The 18994-nt window shown below is 37.3% G+C and overlaps 1 protein-coding gene and 1 pseudogene across 1 annotated transcript in view; one reads left to right on the top strand and one right to left on the bottom strand.

The window, feature by feature from the left end:
• MIB1 (MIB E3 ubiquitin protein ligase 1) overlaps nt 1–18994 on the top strand; it is a 121889-nt gene that overhangs the window by 33055 nt on the left and 69840 nt on the right. The window contains exons 5-7 of the mRNA XM_039217706.1: nt 236–302; nt 2641–2845; nt 12131–12314. Of these exons, the coding sequence (XP_039073637.1) occupies nt 236–302; nt 2641–2845; nt 12131–12314 (456 nt within the window). The remainder of the gene's footprint in view (nt 1–235; nt 303–2640; nt 2846–12130; nt 12315–18994) is intronic.
• On the bottom strand, nt 6821–8851 carry LOC120220721 (annotated as a pseudogene).

The raw sequence follows: 18994 nt of genomic DNA, 5'->3' as shown, positions 1-18994 counted from the left end.
GAGCCCGACGCGGGGCTCGAACCCACGAACCGCGAGATCATGACCTAAGCGAAAGTCGGACGCTTAACCGACTAAGCCACCCAGGCGCCCCTAACCTAGAGTTACTCTTAACTTTTGCTGAGGGTATGTTCTGAATGAACATTTTTGCCTGTTTTAGGTACTGAGCTATACTTGAAGTTTTCAAGTGTGATTTTTCTGTTTTTTTGTTTTTTTTTTTCTTTCTTCTTCTTCTTAGTCTGATCTCAAGTGTGTCCAGGATGCCAAAGGAGGTTCTTTCTACAGAGATCACTGCCCTGTGCTAGGTGAGTCAGCAGACTAGAGAAAATTACTAACTAGTGGGTCAGGGTTCATGGAATCAGAAAATCTTTAAATGGGACTTTAAAAAAAAGTTATTTAAGGAGATACTTTTTGAGTTTTATTTTTTAAACCATTTGTTCTTTTTTATTAATTTATTTAGACTGATAAAGTTGTCATGTCTTGAAAATCGATATACCATTTATGTGTCATATTTGAAAGTTTATCTTTTAGTTGTAAACATATTGTTGAGAAATTTTGTGTTAGATTATCAGTATGTCTTACATATTGAGAATAGAATCTGACAATTTAATGCTTATAAATTCCTTATACGTTTTATAAAGTTGCCTTTTTATTTTTTAATTTTTTTAAATGTTTATTTAGTTTTGAGAGAGAGAGAGAGACAGTGTGTGAGTGGGGGAGGGTCAGAGAGAGAGGTCGATACAGAATCCGAAGCAGGCTCCAGGCTCTGAGCTGTCCGCACAGAGCCCTATACAGGGCTCGAACCCATGAACTGAGAGATCATGACCTGAGCTGAAGTCGGCCGCTTAACCGACTGAGCCACCCAGGTGCCCCTAAAATTGCCTTTTTTTAAAAAAAGTTTTATTTATTTGAGGGTGGGATAGGGCAGGAGAGAGAGAGAGAGAGAGAGAGCGCGTGCGCAGAGAGAGAGAGAGAGCGCGCGCATATCCCAAGCAGGCTCCAAGCTGTCAGCATGGAGCCAGACTTGGGCCTCTAATCCATGAACCATGAGATCTTGACCTGAGCTAAAACCAAGAGTCTGGTGCTAAACTGACTGAGCCACCCAAATTCCCCTAAAATTGCCTTCTTAGTACAAAAATTGTTTGAAGATTAAGGTTATATAATAAATATAATTTTTCATGTGTCATTAAAGGATGAGGAAAGCAAAACTATCTTCATATTATAGATTCTATATTGTTGCCACAATAAACATTTGCCACATTCTTCTGATTAAGGCTTTAGTCGGTGAATGCCTGCCTTTTCATGTGAACTCTGTGTTCCTTTTTTAAGATCATTTGATTTCCCTTCTGGCCAAAAAGGCTGTTTTTTCTTTTTCTTTTTCTTTTTTTTTTTTGTAGCATACACTGATTTTCTTTTTTTTTTAAGGAATGTAGAAATTTATATTTTGACAAGATCATTCCTTTTTCATGTTTGAGAAACTTTCTTTTGTGTCTTGCTTTCACAAGAGAAGTGTAAAATCAACATATATTTTGGATCCCTCATCATAGTGTTTTATTTATTTCATTGATTTTTAAATGTTTGTTTATTTTTGTGATTAATTTATGTAAATTGGAGAATTTACAATTAATAATAAATTAATGTTTTATTTTGTGATAGAGACACAAAAACTGTGAGCGAGGGAGGGGCAGAGAGAGAGAGGGGGGATACACAATCCGAAGCAGGCTCCAGGGTCTGAGTTGTCAGCACAGAGACCAGTGCGGGGCTCGAACCCACGAACTGTGAGATCATGACCTGAGCCGAAGTCAGACACTTAACTGACTGAGCCACCCAGGTGTTTGCATCATAGTGTTTTATGATCATGAATCCTTTATCTCAGAACTAGGTTTTTTTTTTATTTTAAAATTTATTTATTTTGAGAGAGAGTGAGCAAGCAGGGAAGGGGCAGAGAGAGGGAGAGAGACAGAATCCCAAGCAGGCTCCACACTGTCAGTGTGCAAAGCCAAATGAGGGGTGGGAACCCATGAATCTGTGAGATCATGACCTGATCCGAAATCAAGAGTTGGACACTTAACCAACTGAGCAAGGCACCCAGGCATCCCTATCCCAGAACTAGCTTTAAGAATAATGTAGGGAATGGGCTTTTGAATATTTAAAGATGCTCCTTAGGAAAAAAAAAATCAAAAAGGCCATTTGGTAAAAAATAGTACTAAGCACTTAAAAGAAGAAAATAATTTTAAGGTTCTCTTTCATATGCTCTAGCTAGTTATGGTGGCTGTAGTTAGTTATTGGACCTCAATAACTCTAATTGTAGTTATTACAGGGATCATCAACAAGTCATCCAGGCAGAAAAATGAATGTTTTAAAAACCCAGAAATTTGTACTTTGATACAGGGTTATTGTTCAGTTGTTGTTATAAATCATCACATTATTTCAATTAGTGAGTCTGATTGTTTTTTTTTTTTCTTATTTTTGAAGCTCTCTAGGTCCAGAATCTGATACTTACAGTATATTCTCAAAACATTTTAAGATTAGATGGTAGCTAGAACTAAAATATCTAGAGCTTGTTCTTGTTTAAAAATAATATAGTTGCATGCTGTTGTGATGGTTTTCTTTTACCTTTGTCAACTCCTTCTGCAATTACAGGTGAGCAGAATGGTAACAGGAATCCTGGTGGATTGCAGATTGGTGACCTGGTGAATATAGATCTTGACCTAGAAATTGTACAGTCTTTGCAGCATGGTCATGGAGGATGGACTGATGGCATGTTTGAGACTTTAACTACAACCGGAACTGTTTGTGGCATTGATGAAGATCATGACATTGTAGTACAGTATCCAAGTGGCAATAGGTTGGTGATATTTCTCAATTTTTAGTAATGGCAAATAAAGTTGGTATATGGAAGAAAGAGCCTTAGAGAAAGCAAATTATGTGCTATAATCTAAGACTCCTTTAAGCCTGCTCTTAGTACATAAACATCTAGAATATGTCAGTAAAGTGGAGTGGAATAAATGATAAATGTGTGTGTGGTATGTATGTGAATTTATATGAATATATTTATGATACAGTACTCTTTTTTTCTGGAAGAGGAGAATATATTGTGTTGGTATTAGGTCAAATATAGCTAAAACGTTCTTTGTTCATAATGGACCATATCAGTTTTCCCTGAAGGAGAGTAAAATTAGAACTCTGGCCCATATCTCCAGCGTCATCTCTTGGTAACATAGCGTTTTCTTGCCACAGACGTGTGCATACATCGGTCCTTATTAGCAACATAGAATTACATCCCTTTCTTCACTCTGTACCTTTGCACATACCACTTCCTCCATGCAGAATACTCTTTCCTCCTTTTCTCCCTCTTTTCCTGGATTTATTCCTGCATCCTGTAAATACTAAGCTTATGTGTTTTGGGAACCTCCTCTAAGTCCACAGTCCTGGCATATGCACAGGCTATTCATCTGTGTAGGTCTCCTGTTATATATGAAAATATTTACTTTACATCTAGGTTGCAAGTTTCTTGGAGCCTTTTGTTTATTTGCTCTTAAGGGCTAACATATATTCAGTTTACTGATATGTTTATAGTATTTTATTTTTTTAAAGTATTTATATTTTATTTTACAAAGAGAGAGAGAATGTGCATGAGCAGGGGAGAGGTCAGAGGGAGACAGAGAGACAGAGCAGGGTAAGGGCAGAGGAAGGGAGAGAGAGAATCCCAAGGAACCCAATGCAGGGCTCCATCCCACGACCCTGGGATCATGACCTGAGCTGAAATCAAGAGTTGGATACTCAACCCACCACTGAGTCACTCAGGTGTCCTTGTTTATAGTATTTTAAAGAAAAAGCAGTAGCCAGATTGAATAATTGTCAAAGCTTTATTACTGATATATACATTAAGAAACGAACTCTTTGAGGTTCTTTATGGGAGGGGTTGTATATAGAATGAGGAAAATTAGCGTTAAGTTTTTTACCAGTGTATACAATTAACTCTAATTGTGTTCAAATCTTAAGGATACATGTGATTATATCAGGAGATATAGAAATAGCATTTGACAAAATCCAACTCCATCTCATGGTAAAAACACTAAATAGAGTAGTAACAGAAGAGAACTTCTTCAACATAGTAAAGGGCATCTGTGAAAACCCACAGCCTGGGGTGCCTGGGGTGCCTGGGTGGCTCAGTCAGGTAACCATCTAACTTGATTTTGGCTCAGGTCATGCATGATCTTGTGGTTGGTGAGTTCAAGCCCTGAATTGGGCTCCATGCTGACAGTGCAGAGCCTGCTTAGGATTCTGTCTCTCTCCTTCTCTCTCTGCCCCTCCCCTGCATGCTCTTTCTCTTTCTCTTTGCCCCTTCCCTGCACATGTGCGCTCTCTCTCGCTCTCTCGCTCTCTCTCTCTCTCTCTCTCTCACACACACACACACACACACACACACAAAATGAATAAAATAAACTTAAAGAAAAGAAAACCGACAGCTATCCAATTGGTGAGAGACTGAATACTTTTCCCCTAAGATCAGGAACAAAATAGAAATGTTTGCCCTCCCCACTTTTATTCAGCATTGTTTTAGAGGGTCTAGTTAAGGCAAATTAGGCAAGAAAAAGAAATAAAAGGAAGAAGAGAAAAGGAGTTAAAGCCATTTTTGTTCACAGGTGACATGATCTTGTGTATAGAAAAACCTAAGGAGTCCAGAGAAACCTGTTAGGACTAATAAGCGAGTTCAGTAAAGTTGTGGTATACAAGATCAGTGTAGAAGAGTTAATTGTATTTTTGTGTACTAGCAATGATCCATTTGAAAATGAAATTAAGTTTTAGTTTCATTTACAGTAGCATCACAAAGAATAAAATACCTAAGAATCAATTTAGCCCATGGCCTCGGTGGCTCAGTCGGTTAAGCATCTGACTTCGGCTCAGGTCAGTATCTCAGTTTGCAGGTTTGAACCCTGAGTTGGGCTCTGTGCTGACAGCTCGGAGCCTGGAGCCTGCTTTGGATTCTGTGTGTCCTTCTCTCTCTGCCCCTCCCCCACTTGTGCTCTGTTTCTCAAATAAATAAATAAATGTAAAACAACAACAACAACAAAAAAGCATCAGTTTAGCCCAAGAAGTGCAAACTTGGGGAGCCTAGCTGGCTCAGTTGGTAGAGCATGCAACTCTTGATCTCAGGGTCATGAGTTTGAGGCCCATATTGGATGTAGAGATTACTTTAAAAAAAAAAAAAGAAGTGCAAGAATTATACACTGAAAACTCTAAGATATTGTTGAAGCAAATTAAGGAAGCCCAAAATAAATGGAAAGTATCTTATATTTATGGACCAGAAGATCTGATAATTGTTCAGATTGTGTATTAGTTTCCTAGGGCTGCCATAACAAATTACTACAAACCGGTGGCTTAAACAATGGCACTTTATTCTTTCACAGTTTTGGAAAGCTAGAAGTCCAGAGTCAAGGTGTTGGGGAGATTGGTTTCTTGTGGAGGCTCTGAGGAAGAATCTAGAATTTGTTCTATGCTTCTCTTAACTTCCAGTGGTAGTTGGCAATTTTTGGTGTTCCTTGGCATCATTCATTTTTCTGCCTCTGTGTTTTCACATGGCCTTCTCCTCTGTGAGTCTGTGTGTCCCTGTGTCCTCATGTTACCTCCTTTTGTTGGGGGAGGGGTTCACATTTTATTTTTAAATGCATTCAAATCAACCATTTGAGACTGGGAACTATATAATCAGTCCCCCAGCCCACTAATTTATTTTGGTCAAGCCAGTATTTGTAGCTTAACCATCTGTGAGGAAAGAACCCTGAGGAAACATAGACATAAGTTAATTGAGCTCATGGGAATTTTAAAATCTTTTACAGAGGGAAAAAAAAAAGCTGATTTCACATGACCTTCTTTAAAAAAATTTTTTTTATGTCTTTATTTTTGAGAGAGAGAGAGAGAGAGAGAGAGAGAGAGACAGAGCATGAGTGGGGGAGGAGCAGAGAGAGAGGGAGACACAGAATCTGAAGCAGGCTCCAGGCTCTGAGTTGTTAGCACAGAGCCTGATGCGGGGTTGAACCCATGAACCGTGAGATCATGACCAGAGCCAAAGTTGGACTCTCAGCTGACTGAGCCTCCCAGGCACACTCACATGACCTTCTTTTAAGGACACTAATCATTGAATTTAGGGCCCACCCTAATCCAGTATGACTTCATTTTAACTTGATTAAATATGCAAAGACCCTGTTTCTAAATATGGTCACATTCAGAGGTATTGGGGATTAGGAATTCAAGATATTTTTTGGATGACATAATTCAGCCTGTAACAGATGGAGTTCTCACCAAACTAATCAACAAATTTAATGCAATCTGTATCAAAACTCTAGTGCCTTTTTTATAGAAATTGACAGTCTAATTATATAGTTCACATGGAAATTCACATAACCCAAAATAGCCAAAACAATTTTAAAAAGAAAAACAACATTCTAGGACTTACACTTCCTAATTTCAAAATTTATGATAAAGGTGTAATAATCAAGACAGCCTATTGTTGACATAAGATGGACATATAGATCAGTGGAACAGAATTGGGAGTCTGAGAATAAGGCCCTGCATTTAAAGTCATTTGAATTTTGACAAGGGTTCAACGCAATTCAATGAATACTGGAAAGAATAGTCTTTTCAGTAAATGATGCTGAATATATATAGGCATACCTTGGAGATATTGTAGGTTTGATTCCAGACCTCTGTTATAAGGCGAGTCAAATGAAGTTTTGGTTTCTCATTGTGTGTAAAAGTTATGTTTTTACGATACTATAGTCTATTAAATGTGCAGTTATACCGTAAATATTGTTAAAAAATGCTAACTATAATCTGAGCTCTTTGCAAGTTGTAAACTTTTTATTGCCGACATTAATGTTGATGGCTGCTGCCTGATCAGGGTGGTGGTTGCTAAAAGTTGGGGTGGCTGTGGCAATTTCTGAAGACAGCGGTGATTTTTGCTGCATTGATTGACTCTTCCTTTCATGAATGACTTCTCTGTGGCATGCAGTGCTTGTTTGATAGCGTTTTACCCACAGTAGAACTTCTTTCAGGATTGGGAGTCACTCTTCTCACAACCTGCCTCTGCTCTATCAACTAAGTTTATGTGATATTCTAAATCATCTGTTTTCACTTCAATAGTCTTCACACTATCTTCACCTGGAATTAATTCCTTCTCAAGAAACCACTTTCTTTGTTCATCCGTAAGAAGCAACTCTTCATCTATTAAAGTTTTATCATGGGATTATGTAATTCAGTTACATCTTTAGTCTTTACTCCTAATTCTAGTCCGCTCCTAATTCTACTAAGAGATCAAAAGACCTCTTCCCATAAATCACAAATGTTCTTAATGGCATCTGGAATGGTGAATCCATTCCCAAAGGTTTTCATTTTACTTTTCCTAGGTCCATTGAAGGCATCACTATCTATGGTAGATAATAAATAACTTTAAGAAAATATATTATTTATTTATCACTTATTTATTTTTTTGAGAGAGTGAGTGTGGGTGGGGAAGGTCAGGAGGGAGAATCTTAAGCAGGCACCATGCCCAGTGTGGAACCTAGTGTGGGGCTCAATCTCACAATTGTGAGATCATGACCTGAGCCAAAGTTGGATGCTTAACCACTGAGCTACCCAGGTGTCCTGATGAAATGTATTTTTAAATCATAAGACTTAAAAGTCAGAATTATTCCTTGATCCATGGGCTACAAAATGGCTGTTGTTTTAGCAGTCATGAAAACTACATCTATCTTATTTTACATCTCCATCAGATCTCTTGGATGACCATATGCAGTGTCAGTAAGCAGTAATATTTTGAAAGGAGTCTTTCTCAGATTGGTAGTTCTCAAAAGTGGCCTTAAAATATTCAGTAAACCATGTTGTAAACAGACATGCTGTCCTCCAGGCTTTGTTGTTCCACTTGAAGAGCACAGGCAGAGTAGATTTAGCATTATTCTGAAGGGCCCTAGGACTTTTAGAATGGTAAATAAGCATTGGCTTCCACTTAATGTCATCAGCTGCAGTAGGTCCTAACAAGAAGGTCAGCCTGTTCTTAAAAAGCTTTGAAGCTGGGTGTTGACTTCTCTCTGGCTATGAAAAGTCTGGATAGCATCTTTTTCCAATAGAGGGCTCTTTTGTCTATATTGAAAATCTGTTTAGTGTAGTCACCTTCAGTAACGGTCTTACCAAGGTCTTCTGGATAATTTGCTGCAGTTTCAACAATAGTACTTGCTGCTTCACCTTGCACTTAATGTTATGGAGTTGCTTCTTTTCTTAAACCTCAAGAACCACCCTCTGCTAGCTTCACTCTTTTCTTCTGCAACTTCCTCACCTCTCTCGACCTTCATAGAATTGAAGAGTCAGGGCTTTGTTTAGAATTAGGCTTCAGCTTAAGGGAATGTTGTGGCTGGTTTGATCTTCTATCCAAATTTTCTCCATATCAGCAGTATGGTAGTTATACTTCCTTATCATTTGTGTGTACGCTGGGTTAGCACCTTTAATTTCTGTCAAGAACGTTTCATTTATGTTCACAATTAGGCTAACTGGTGAAAAAAACCTTGCTTTCAGCGTATCTAGGCTTTTGACATGCCTTTCTTTTCACTAAGGGGAGTCATTTCTAACTTTTGATTTAAAGTGAGACGTGCAACTCTTCATTTCACTTGAAAACTTAGAGGTTATTGTAGGGTAATTAACTGGCCTAATTTCAATATTGCTGTGTCTCAGGGAATAGGGAGGCCCAAAGAGTGAGAGAGAGAGATAGTGAACGACTGGTCTTTGTAGCAGTCCGAACACATACGTTTATAGATTAAGTTCTCTGCCTTATGTGGGTTTGGTTTGTGGCTCCTCACGTCATTTGCAATAGTAACATCAAAGATCACTGATCACAACAAAAAACAAACCAACCAAAGACAAAGGTCACTGATCACAGATCATCAACAAATATAATGAAAAAGTTTGAAATACTGTGAGAATTACCAAAATGTGATAGAGAGATAGATAGGAAGTAAGCAGATGCTGTTAGAAAAATGGCACCAATAGACTTGGTCAACACGAGGTTGCCACAAACCTTTAATTTGTAAAAAAACACTGTATCTGTGAAGTGCGGTATAATGAGGTATACTCATACAAACATCTAATCATTATGTTGTACACCTTAAGCTAACCTAATGTTATATTTCAGTTATACCTCAAATAAATAAAGCTGCAGTGAGAAGAATCTTTGGTGAGTCAACTAGTTATTAACATGAAAAGAAGGAAATTGGACCCCAGGTACACACCATGTAGAAATATTAAGTGAAAAATAGATCACAGACCTAATGTAAGAGTTAAAACTATAAACCTCTTGGAACAAAATATAAGTCTGCGTGACCTTGGATTAGACAGTGGTTTCTTACATACAACCCCCAAGGCAGAAGAATCAAAGAAGTAGTGAATAAACTGGACATCATCAAAATTAAAAAATTTGTGTTTTGTAGGAAACTTTGGGAGGAAGTGTTTGCAAATCATATATTCTATCATGTATCATATATATCATATATATATTCTAGATACAATATATCATATATTCTACATACAATTTGGGACTTGTATCTAGAATATATAAAGAACTCATAACTCAATAACAAAAGAAAACTAACCCATTTAAAAAATGGACAAAAGATTTTAATAGACATTTTTCCAAAGCCAATATAGAGGTGACCAGTAAGTGCATTGTGTTTGTCTGCTAGGACTGGATATAACAAAATACCACAGATTGCCTGGCTTAAACAACTGGAATTAATTTTCTTATAGTTCTGGATGCTGAAAGTCCAAGTTCAAGGTTTCATTAGAGTTGGTATCTATTGAGACCACTTCCTGGCTTGTAGTCGGTTGCCTTCTCACTATGTGTTCACATGGCCTTTTCTCTGTGCATGCTCAGAGAAAGACATCTCCTATATCTATTCATTTTCCTATGAAGACATCAGTCTTGGTGGATTACCATGTCACCTTTATGACCTCACTTATTTTTAATTATTTCCTTAAAGGCTCTATCTCCAAATACAGTTACAGTAGAAGCTATGAATTAACACCCATGAAAAGATGCTCAACATTAGTTCCTATGGAAATGTAATTCAAAATCACAATGAAGTATCACATACTAGAATAAAATAGTATATAATTACTAGTGTTGGTGAGGGGGTGGGAGAAATTAGAACCAAACCTCATTCACTAATAATAGGAATGTGAAGTGGTCTTGATGCTTGGTCTTGATGCTTTGGAAAATATAGAGTTAGCATATGACCCAACTGATCCACTCTTAGATTTATACTTAAAAGAATTGAAAACATGTCCACACAAAAACCTTTACATGAATGCTTGTGGAAGCATTTTTCATAACAGCCAAAATGTGAAACATCCTAAATGCCTATCATCTGATGAATGGATAAACAAAATATGATGTATCCATACAGTGGAATCTTATTGAGCCATAAAAGGGAACGGAATACTTACATATGGTGCAACATAGGTAAATCTTCAAAATATTATGCTCAGTGAAAGAAGCCAGTCACAAAAGGTCACATATTATGTGATTTCTGTAAAATATCCAGAATAACCAAATATGTAGAAACAAAGTATATTACTAATTATTAAGAGCCAGGGTGAGGGGCAAACATGGATCAACTGCTAATTGTTATGGAATATCTTTCTTGGTGATGAAAATGAAATTAGTGTTTGGTTGTCCAAGGGTGTGAATGTACTAAAACCACCTAATTATACACTTTAAAAGAGTGAACTGTTTGTAATGGGAATTTTATGTGAATAAGAAGAGCAGGAGGAAATCTTAACACAACTTAAGTTCAGATTAGTATATACTAACATTTAGTGTCACTTTACTGACATTTTGTGTTCTCGTTTGTTGTTTGAAAATATTAAGACGAATTGGGATTATTACTTGCTGAATTCTTTCTTGGTCAGAACTTGGGCAGTAGTGTTAACAGTAACATGACATCTGGATTCTAGAAAATAACCTTTTTTTTCTGTACTTTTTTCAACAAGAATTTATTACGTACTTTTCCTATGTTAGCCCTGTGATTAGTCCTGGGATTACAAAGACAATTAAGACATGATCCCTTGCTTTGAATGGTTTTCCCTTTTAGTTTGGATAGATAAAACCAGAAATAACTGCATTAAAATGTTTTAATTGTGGTAGGTGAGTATTCAGGGTATTCTGAAGGTACAAAAAAAGAGTCATTTCAGCCAGGCAAATCAGAGAAAACTTCAGAGAAAAAATTACCTTTGGAATTGTAATCAAATACATACTGTGATTAGGTGGCTTTTTAAGAATCACTAATGAAATACTGACCCTGTATGCAAAAAGATGTACATATGGCAATGTTGTTTATAATATTGTTTGTAATAGTGAAAATTTGGAAATCCTTTAAATGATGGTAGGAGAATGGTTAAATGCATTAGTGTATAACCATGTAATGGACTACTGTAGTCACTGAATTGAAATAAATAGGTCTATATCTGTAACATTGAAAATAAATTTTCCATGGTACATTCTCTGAGAAAAAAGAAGTCCTGAAATTTTATATATGCGTGTGTGTGTGTGCGTGTGTGTATGTATACAAAATCTATTTATGAAAAAGGAAACAACTCTCTATGTTATAAGTATCATTGCACTAATAGAAGATCATAAGGATATACAGTGGAGTGTTTGTGTCCCAGTTTCATTAGACTTTTTTAATTGAAGTATAATTGACACCACAATGAGTGTTTGCAGTGGTTTGTAGTGGGATAGGGAATGGTGATCCAGGTGTGTCTGTGTGAAATGGAAATTTCACTTTTACTTTATATGTTTCTGAAAGGTTTTAGTATTTAACAGTAGTGTATTTTATAACCATTTTTATAACATGCCAGGGAAAACTAGAGAGAAGTATCATATTAGGGTGGTGAGATTATAGGTAAGTCTTTTCTTAAATGTGCATAATTATAAAAGGAAATACAAATCATTCAGGACATAATTGCAAAGGATTGCTTTACTCTGCTCATGTGTTAGGAAATTTTTTTGCCCTTCAATGTTTAACTAAGAATTTTGTATTAAAATTAAGTACAGTTACCTATTTTGAGTTTTGGCTTTGATTTTTAGGTGGACCTTCAATCCTGCTGTTCTCACTAAAGCAAACATTGTCCGTAGTGGGGATGCTGCTCAAGGTGCAGAAGGAGGCACCTCACAGTTTCAAGTGGGTGATCTTGTACAAGTTTGTTATGATCTGGAAAGAATCAAACTTCTACAGAGAGGACATGGAGAATGGGCTGAAGCTATGCTCCCAGTAAGTATATCTAAAATAGTTTCAGACTAGGAATAATAAAGACTAGAAATTATATTATGGTTATGTAGTTTTTTTTTTTTTTAATGTTTTATTTATTTCTAGGAGAGAGAGAGAGAGAGACAGCGTGAGCAGGGGAGGGTCAGAGAGAGAGGGAGTCACAGACTCTGAAACAGGCTCCAGGCTCTGAGCTGGCAGTCAGCACAGAGCCTGACGCGGGGCTCGAACCCACGAACCGCGAGATCATGACCTAAGCGAAAGTCGGACGCTTAACTGACCAAGCCACCCAGGCGCCCCTATGGTTATGTAGTTTTAAAAAATATTTTAATTTTGGAAACTAAATTAGCATAATCCTTCAAGAATTGTACTTGGGGCACCTGGGTGGCTCAAGCAGCTTAAGTGTCTGACTTCAGCTCAGGTCATGATCTTGTGGTTTGTGAGTTGGAACCCTGCATGGGGCTCTGTGCTGACAGCTCAGAGCCTGGAGCGTGCTTCAGATTTTGTGTCTTCCTTCCTCCATCCCTTCCTCAGTAACACTCCGTGTCTCTCTCTCTTCCTTGGCTGCTAGGCATACTTAAGTCTTACATTGTCTAATTTGTTCCACTTAAATTAGCCCAGGAAGGTCCATATAGGGCTACCGTTAGTATTTTTTGAAAGAACTGTTAGTGGAGAATGTAATGTAGGTGGAAGGCAACGGGGACTTTTCCTGATACTTATTCCCAAAATGAGAGAGAGATGCTCATTGAGTTACTAGCAGTGCTAGACCACTGCTGCTTCCCTCAGTTGGGGGCCTGCCTCTCTAAAACTTTGAGTGGGGAACAACTCTGAATGTATGCCTTCTGAGCTGGCTTTGATCCCAAAGAGTTATGGTATAATTTTTAATTTATTCATTCAACACATTTTTCACCAAATGTTCAGGAACAACAGAAAAATTTGTTTGTTCTGCCTCTTTGCATCCATCCTCTTTCTCCATTTATCCCTTGCTCTTTCCTTCTGTCCCTTGCTTCTGTACTACTACCCATCTGTCCTGTTGTCCCCTAGACTTTCTTGCCCTGTGTCCATTTCCTTCCATTTTGCTGTGTCCCCCTATTTAGCCCTCCACTTTGCTACCCCTACTCTTTTCTCATCAGTCACAAAACTTGTCCTCTCCTGTTCCTCTTCCCCCAGTCCCATCCCATTCAGTGCTTCCTTCCTATCCCATGAATCACCCCTCTTATCTCTTCTTCATGTCTCATCCCCATACCCTGCTGTGTTGTCTAGTGCTCTGTCCTGGCCAGCACCATCTTCTATCTCATCTAGCCCTCTGCCTCCTCCCATCTTGTCCAGTACCCCCTCTCATCCTGTCCAGTATGCCTTCCTCGTTCTTCATGTTGTGCTGTGCCTCCATCAGTACATCCTTCCTTCCTGCCTTGCTCCCTCAGCAGATACTTTAGCACAAACAATGTACCTATTAGGCTTTAAAGATTTAATAGTGAACAAAACAAAAAGAAATCTATTGTTATGGTGCTTTCATTGGAGACATTTCATAGTTTGCAGATGCTGCTGACAGTATTTTTTATTGTTTTAGTTAGGTAGTGACTAAGTGATAGTTGTCTGTCTTAGACAACAGCAGGGGCTGTATTTTAGAATATTTTTGTCAAAAAAGTTAAGTTCTATGTGACCCTTTTTTTGTTTCCTTCTTTTAAAAGTTTATTTTTAGAGAGAGAGAGTGCATGTGCACATACACTAGTGGAGGAGGGGCGGAGAGAGAGGGAAACAGAGAATCCCAAGCAGGCTCCATGCTCAGCAAGGGGCCCGATGCAAGTCTTGATCTCACAACTGTGAGATCATGACCTGAGCTGAAATCAAGAGTTGGCTGCCCAACTGACTGACCTACCCATGTGCCCTTTGTTTGCTTTTGATATTAACGTTGGTTAAAAAATATGTTGATGTACTTTAAGCCTCACTATAGTGTAATGTTAGTTAAGTGGAATCTTTTGACGTGTTTTATACAAGAAACATATATATATATATTATTTAAGATTTTTTTTATAGTCAAGACGTTTTTGTTTTTCCCCTTAGCAGTGACAGCTTATATATAGCAGTGTACATCTTTTGAATGCCCAGTTATTCTAAGTACTGTGCTAAATGATATATATATACATATGTGCACACACACAAACATATACACAAACTTTGTCTTAGGAATATTATAAGCAAATAATGGTCTGGCATCCTTATTTTAAAGATGAAGAATCAGAGCTAAGATTCTGAACTGAAGTTTGAACCCAAATCTCTTTTACTTCAAAGCCTAAAAGTGCTCTATCTCCCATAGTAAGCTTTTATATAAACAAAACCTGTAGGTTATATCTAGAGGGGAATTCTTGGATTCCAGTGGTGATGATGTAGAATTTTAATTTTCCTAAATCATGTTGATAAAAATAGTCAACAACTAGAGTAGCCTATTGAACCCTAAAATATGAATGAGTAGTGAGAAAACACTGACAGCTATTGGGTCTGCACCTTTCTGTCTGGCAGCAGAGAGAAGTAATGGGGATTGGATGGACCTGAGAACAGGGGAGCTCCAATATAGCTAACAGGTATTCATTGGCTAGTGTAGTTAGTACTAATGTGGAAACAATAGCTAAACCTGGGAGGGCTCTTGCAGACCTCATTTTGGAGTGATGGTAATAAATTCCATGCTAAGATTTTAAGGGGCTTGAGCAACCTGTGTCTATAAACTTTCAAAATGAATCAGCCAGAGCTCCCTTTCTGGTCAGAGCCATCCATTAAGGAGAAAGTGCTGGGAATAGAAACTAAATTTAGTAGGATAGAGACAGTAGGGACAGAGGTAAGGTAAAAGTTAGATCATAATCAAATCCCCATACACAATTATTGTTGAAAAAAGACAATAAAGAATAACTTCTCTACAGACAAATGAAAGTACATAGAAATATATGCACAGAAAGTTAAAGTCTAGTGATTCAAAATGAGCTAACAGAAATTAAAATGATGAAAGAATGAAATGAATCATAATTATCTTTAAATTTTTATTTTTTTAAGGAACTTATATACTTCTTAAATGTTTATTGATTTATTTAGAGAGAGAGAAAGAGACAGAGAGACAGAGAGACAGGGTGTGAGCAGGGAAGAGGTGCAGAGAGAGAGAGGAGAGAGGGAGAATCCCAAGCAGGCTCTGTGAGCTGTAAGCATGGAGCCTGAGGCAGGGCTTGATCCCATGAACCATATCATGACCTGAGCTGAAGTCAAGAATCGGACACTTAACTAACTGAGCCACCCAGGTGTTCTGAAATGGATCATAATTAGAAATGAGGTGGTAGAACTTAGGAAAGAATTGAAAAGGAAAAGATAATTGTAGAAATGAAGAGTAAGCTTGATGCAACATATCAAATAAATATAACAGATAATGCCTTAAGAGAAACAGAAGGTAAAAAGGAAGAAAAAAAATTAAAAAAGGTAAAAAGGATTTCAGGGAAAGTGACAAATATAGACTACCTAATATATGTATATTAAGAGTCCTTGCAAAAAAGGAAAAACAAAAACCAAAGCAATGGACTATAACAACTACTAAAATTTGCAATTCCAGGAAAAATGCCCCTGAATTAAAAGCTTTAAAGCTAAGGGGCGCCTGGGTGGCTTAGTCGGTTAAGCGTCCGACTTTCGCTTAGGTCATGATCTTGCAGTTCGTGGGTTCGAGCCCCGCGTCGGGCTCTGTGCTGACTGCCAGCTCAGAGCCTGGAGCCTGTTTCAGAGTCTGTCACTCCCTCTCTCTCTGACCCTCCCCTGCTCACGCTGTCTCTCTCTCTCTCCCCTAGAAATAAATAAAAATATTAAAAAAAAAAAAAAAAAAAGCTTTAAAGCTAAATATTAAAAGGACACGTTGCATACCTGGGAACACTGAGAACACCAAATGTTGGGCCATATTCTGGTAAATAATTGAATCTTCAAGAAAAGAAAACAATTCTTTGGGTATCTAGGGAAAAAAGTCAAGTTTAACTTACAAAGAAAAGAAAATCAGATTGTTGTTAAGGAAAAAAATCTGATCTCAGTGCTTTATGATCTCAATGAAATAACATTTAAGGTACTCAAGGAATAAAAATGTAAGCTAAGAGTTTTATGCATAACCAAACTGACCTTCAGGTTGCTCTGAACATGTAAGAATTTAGATAATCTTGTTCCCATTAGCCTTTTCTGATTAATCTCCTAAAAAATGTTTCAGACAACCAGTACGACTGGAGAGATATCAACTTAAGGGCTGATAGTGATCATTAAGTGACGGTTAAAGGAAGAGGTAGAGTCTGTATAATGGGTATATGCTCTAACAATACAGATAAAGTATAACTGTCAAAAAAATGGGGTGGGAATGGAGAGAACATATGGAAAGTTTAGCAAGCTATTTGATTGCCTTTTAGTTATTAGGTGGAACTAAATTCTGTTGTTTTAAACTACAGTAAACATACAGTATAATCTTGGTTTTAGGAGTAGAACCCAGTGATTCAGCACTTACATATAACACCCAGTGCTCATCCCAATGAGTACCTTGCTTTTATTTAAAAACTTTTAAAAAATGTTTTTATTTATTTTTGGGAGAGAGAAAGACAGAGCATGAGTAGGGGAGGGTTGAGAGAAGGAGACAGAATCTGAAGCAGGCCCCAGGCTGCTTCAGTACAGAGCCCAATGTGAGGCTAGAACTCACGAACCATGAGATCATGACCTGAGCTGAAGTTGGGTGCTTAACTGATTGAGCCACCCAGGCGCCCCCCAAGTGCCCTCTTTAATGCCCAACACACAAGTAGCCCTTCCCCCCCCCCGGTACCCCCAATTTGTTCTCTGTATTTAAGAGTCTCTTATGGTTTGTTTCCCTCTGTTTTTATCTTATTTTTCCTTCCCTTCCCCTGTGTTCATCTGTTGTTTTCTTAAATTTACACATAAGTAAAATCATATATTTGTCTGTCTGAACCAAAATATTAAGTGAGAAAGAAGGTTAAGAGTAAGAACATGAATGACTGATTTCAATGTTGTACAAACTAGGAAACCAATGGACTCATTCACACCCTCTGTCTCTTTTATTTTTTTTTTTTTTGAAGAGGGAATAACATATATATATGTTATATATTCATATTATTATAAATAAAACTAATTAGGACAATGCAGAATTTGTGTGAAAAAAAGCAAACAGTGGAGGGATTAACCATGAAGTTAAAAAACATGTTTCATATCTAAAAAAAGGAATATGGTATAGGGGAGAAAGGTAGAAGGGAAACATCTTTGAATAATCTTGTTTTATAGATTTTATTTAAAACCAAATATATCTTTTATATGATTATTAAGCAAAATTAAATTCAAAAAGGAAGTTCCTAAAAGTGGAGAATAAAATGAAATAAATGAACCTAAGTGTGTCTCCTGTTGACATAACCATACAGAGAAAAGTACAAGTGATTTTTAAACAGTTATTTGTCTTTATATCTTTTTAGGAAGAATATACACTAAAGAACTGCATGTAAAAAGGAATTTTTAATAATTTTCATTGATCTTGTTGTTTGTGGTAGTGTTAATATTATCCTGAGATTGTTTTATGTGTGATATGACCAAAAAATAAAAAAAAACCCAAAACAAGTAGTTATTTGGTAATTTTAATTCTCTTATCCTCAGTGACCTTGAGAACCAGAATGATCAGAGTAGGAAACAGAGATATGAATGTAACATAGAAAAGGCTAAGTAAAAACCTCGTAGTCTTGAATTTGAATTCGAAGAATGTTTGAACTTATCATTTATCTTGTCTTTAAAACAAAGTAAAGCATCCTCCCCCACTATTTCCTAGCTTTGTCCATGAAAAGACCTAGATAAACACTAACCATTCTAATAACAATAACCAGCCTTAGTGCCCAGATTACAGTCTTGAAAGAACCTTTCCCTCTGTAAAGAACCAGTCTTTGTGGAGAAATGGCTAATTCTAGCTTTTTGGAAGTGAACAAGATGGGCCTCATACCAGATAGAAGGAAGCTATCAAAGATTTCTAGGTCATGTTATGGGTCACCTGGGTGGCTCAGTCAGTTGAGTGTCCAACTTTGGCTCAGGTCATGATCTCGCGGCTCACGAGTTCAAGCCCCATGTCGGGCTCTGTGCTAATAGCTCAGAGCCCTGGAGCCTGCTTTGGACTTTGTGTCTCCTCTCTCTGCCCCTCCCCTGCTCGCATTCTGTCTGTCTGTCTCTCTCAAAAATAAATAAACATTAAAAAAAAAAAGATTTCTAGATCATGTTAAAAGGATCTAGTAGCCAACCTGATGTGTTTCTTACCAAATACAGAGAAAGATGAATTTATTAAATTCTGTCAATTAGCAAAATTCAGACTGTAAGAAACTTTATAGGACAGATGACCCTGTTTCTTCAACAAATCATTGGCAAAGAAAAAATACGTATAAACTTTGAGACTTGATTTACTGAAAAATTTTATCATTTATGAAGCAGTTGGAAATTTGATGATATTTTATGAGTTAATTGATAATTTTAGGAGGGTTGGTAATAGTATTGTACTTTTTTTTTTTTAAGTTTATGTAAGGGTTCCTGGGTGGCTCAGTTGGTTAAGCGTCTGACTTAGGCTCAGGTCATGATCTTGCAGTTCATGGGTTCTAGCCCCACATCAGGTTCTGTGCTGACGGCTCAGAACCTAGAGCCTGTTTTGG

The sequence above is a fragment of the Hyaena hyaena genome, unplaced genomic scaffold (genome assembly GCF_003009895.1).
Source record: "Hyaena hyaena isolate Hyena2069 unplaced genomic scaffold, ASM300989v1 scaffold_14, whole genome shotgun sequence".
Lineage (NCBI taxonomy): Eukaryota > Metazoa > Chordata > Mammalia > Carnivora > Hyaenidae > Hyaena > Hyaena hyaena.
This window is presented reverse-complemented; position numbering and strand designations above follow the sequence as displayed.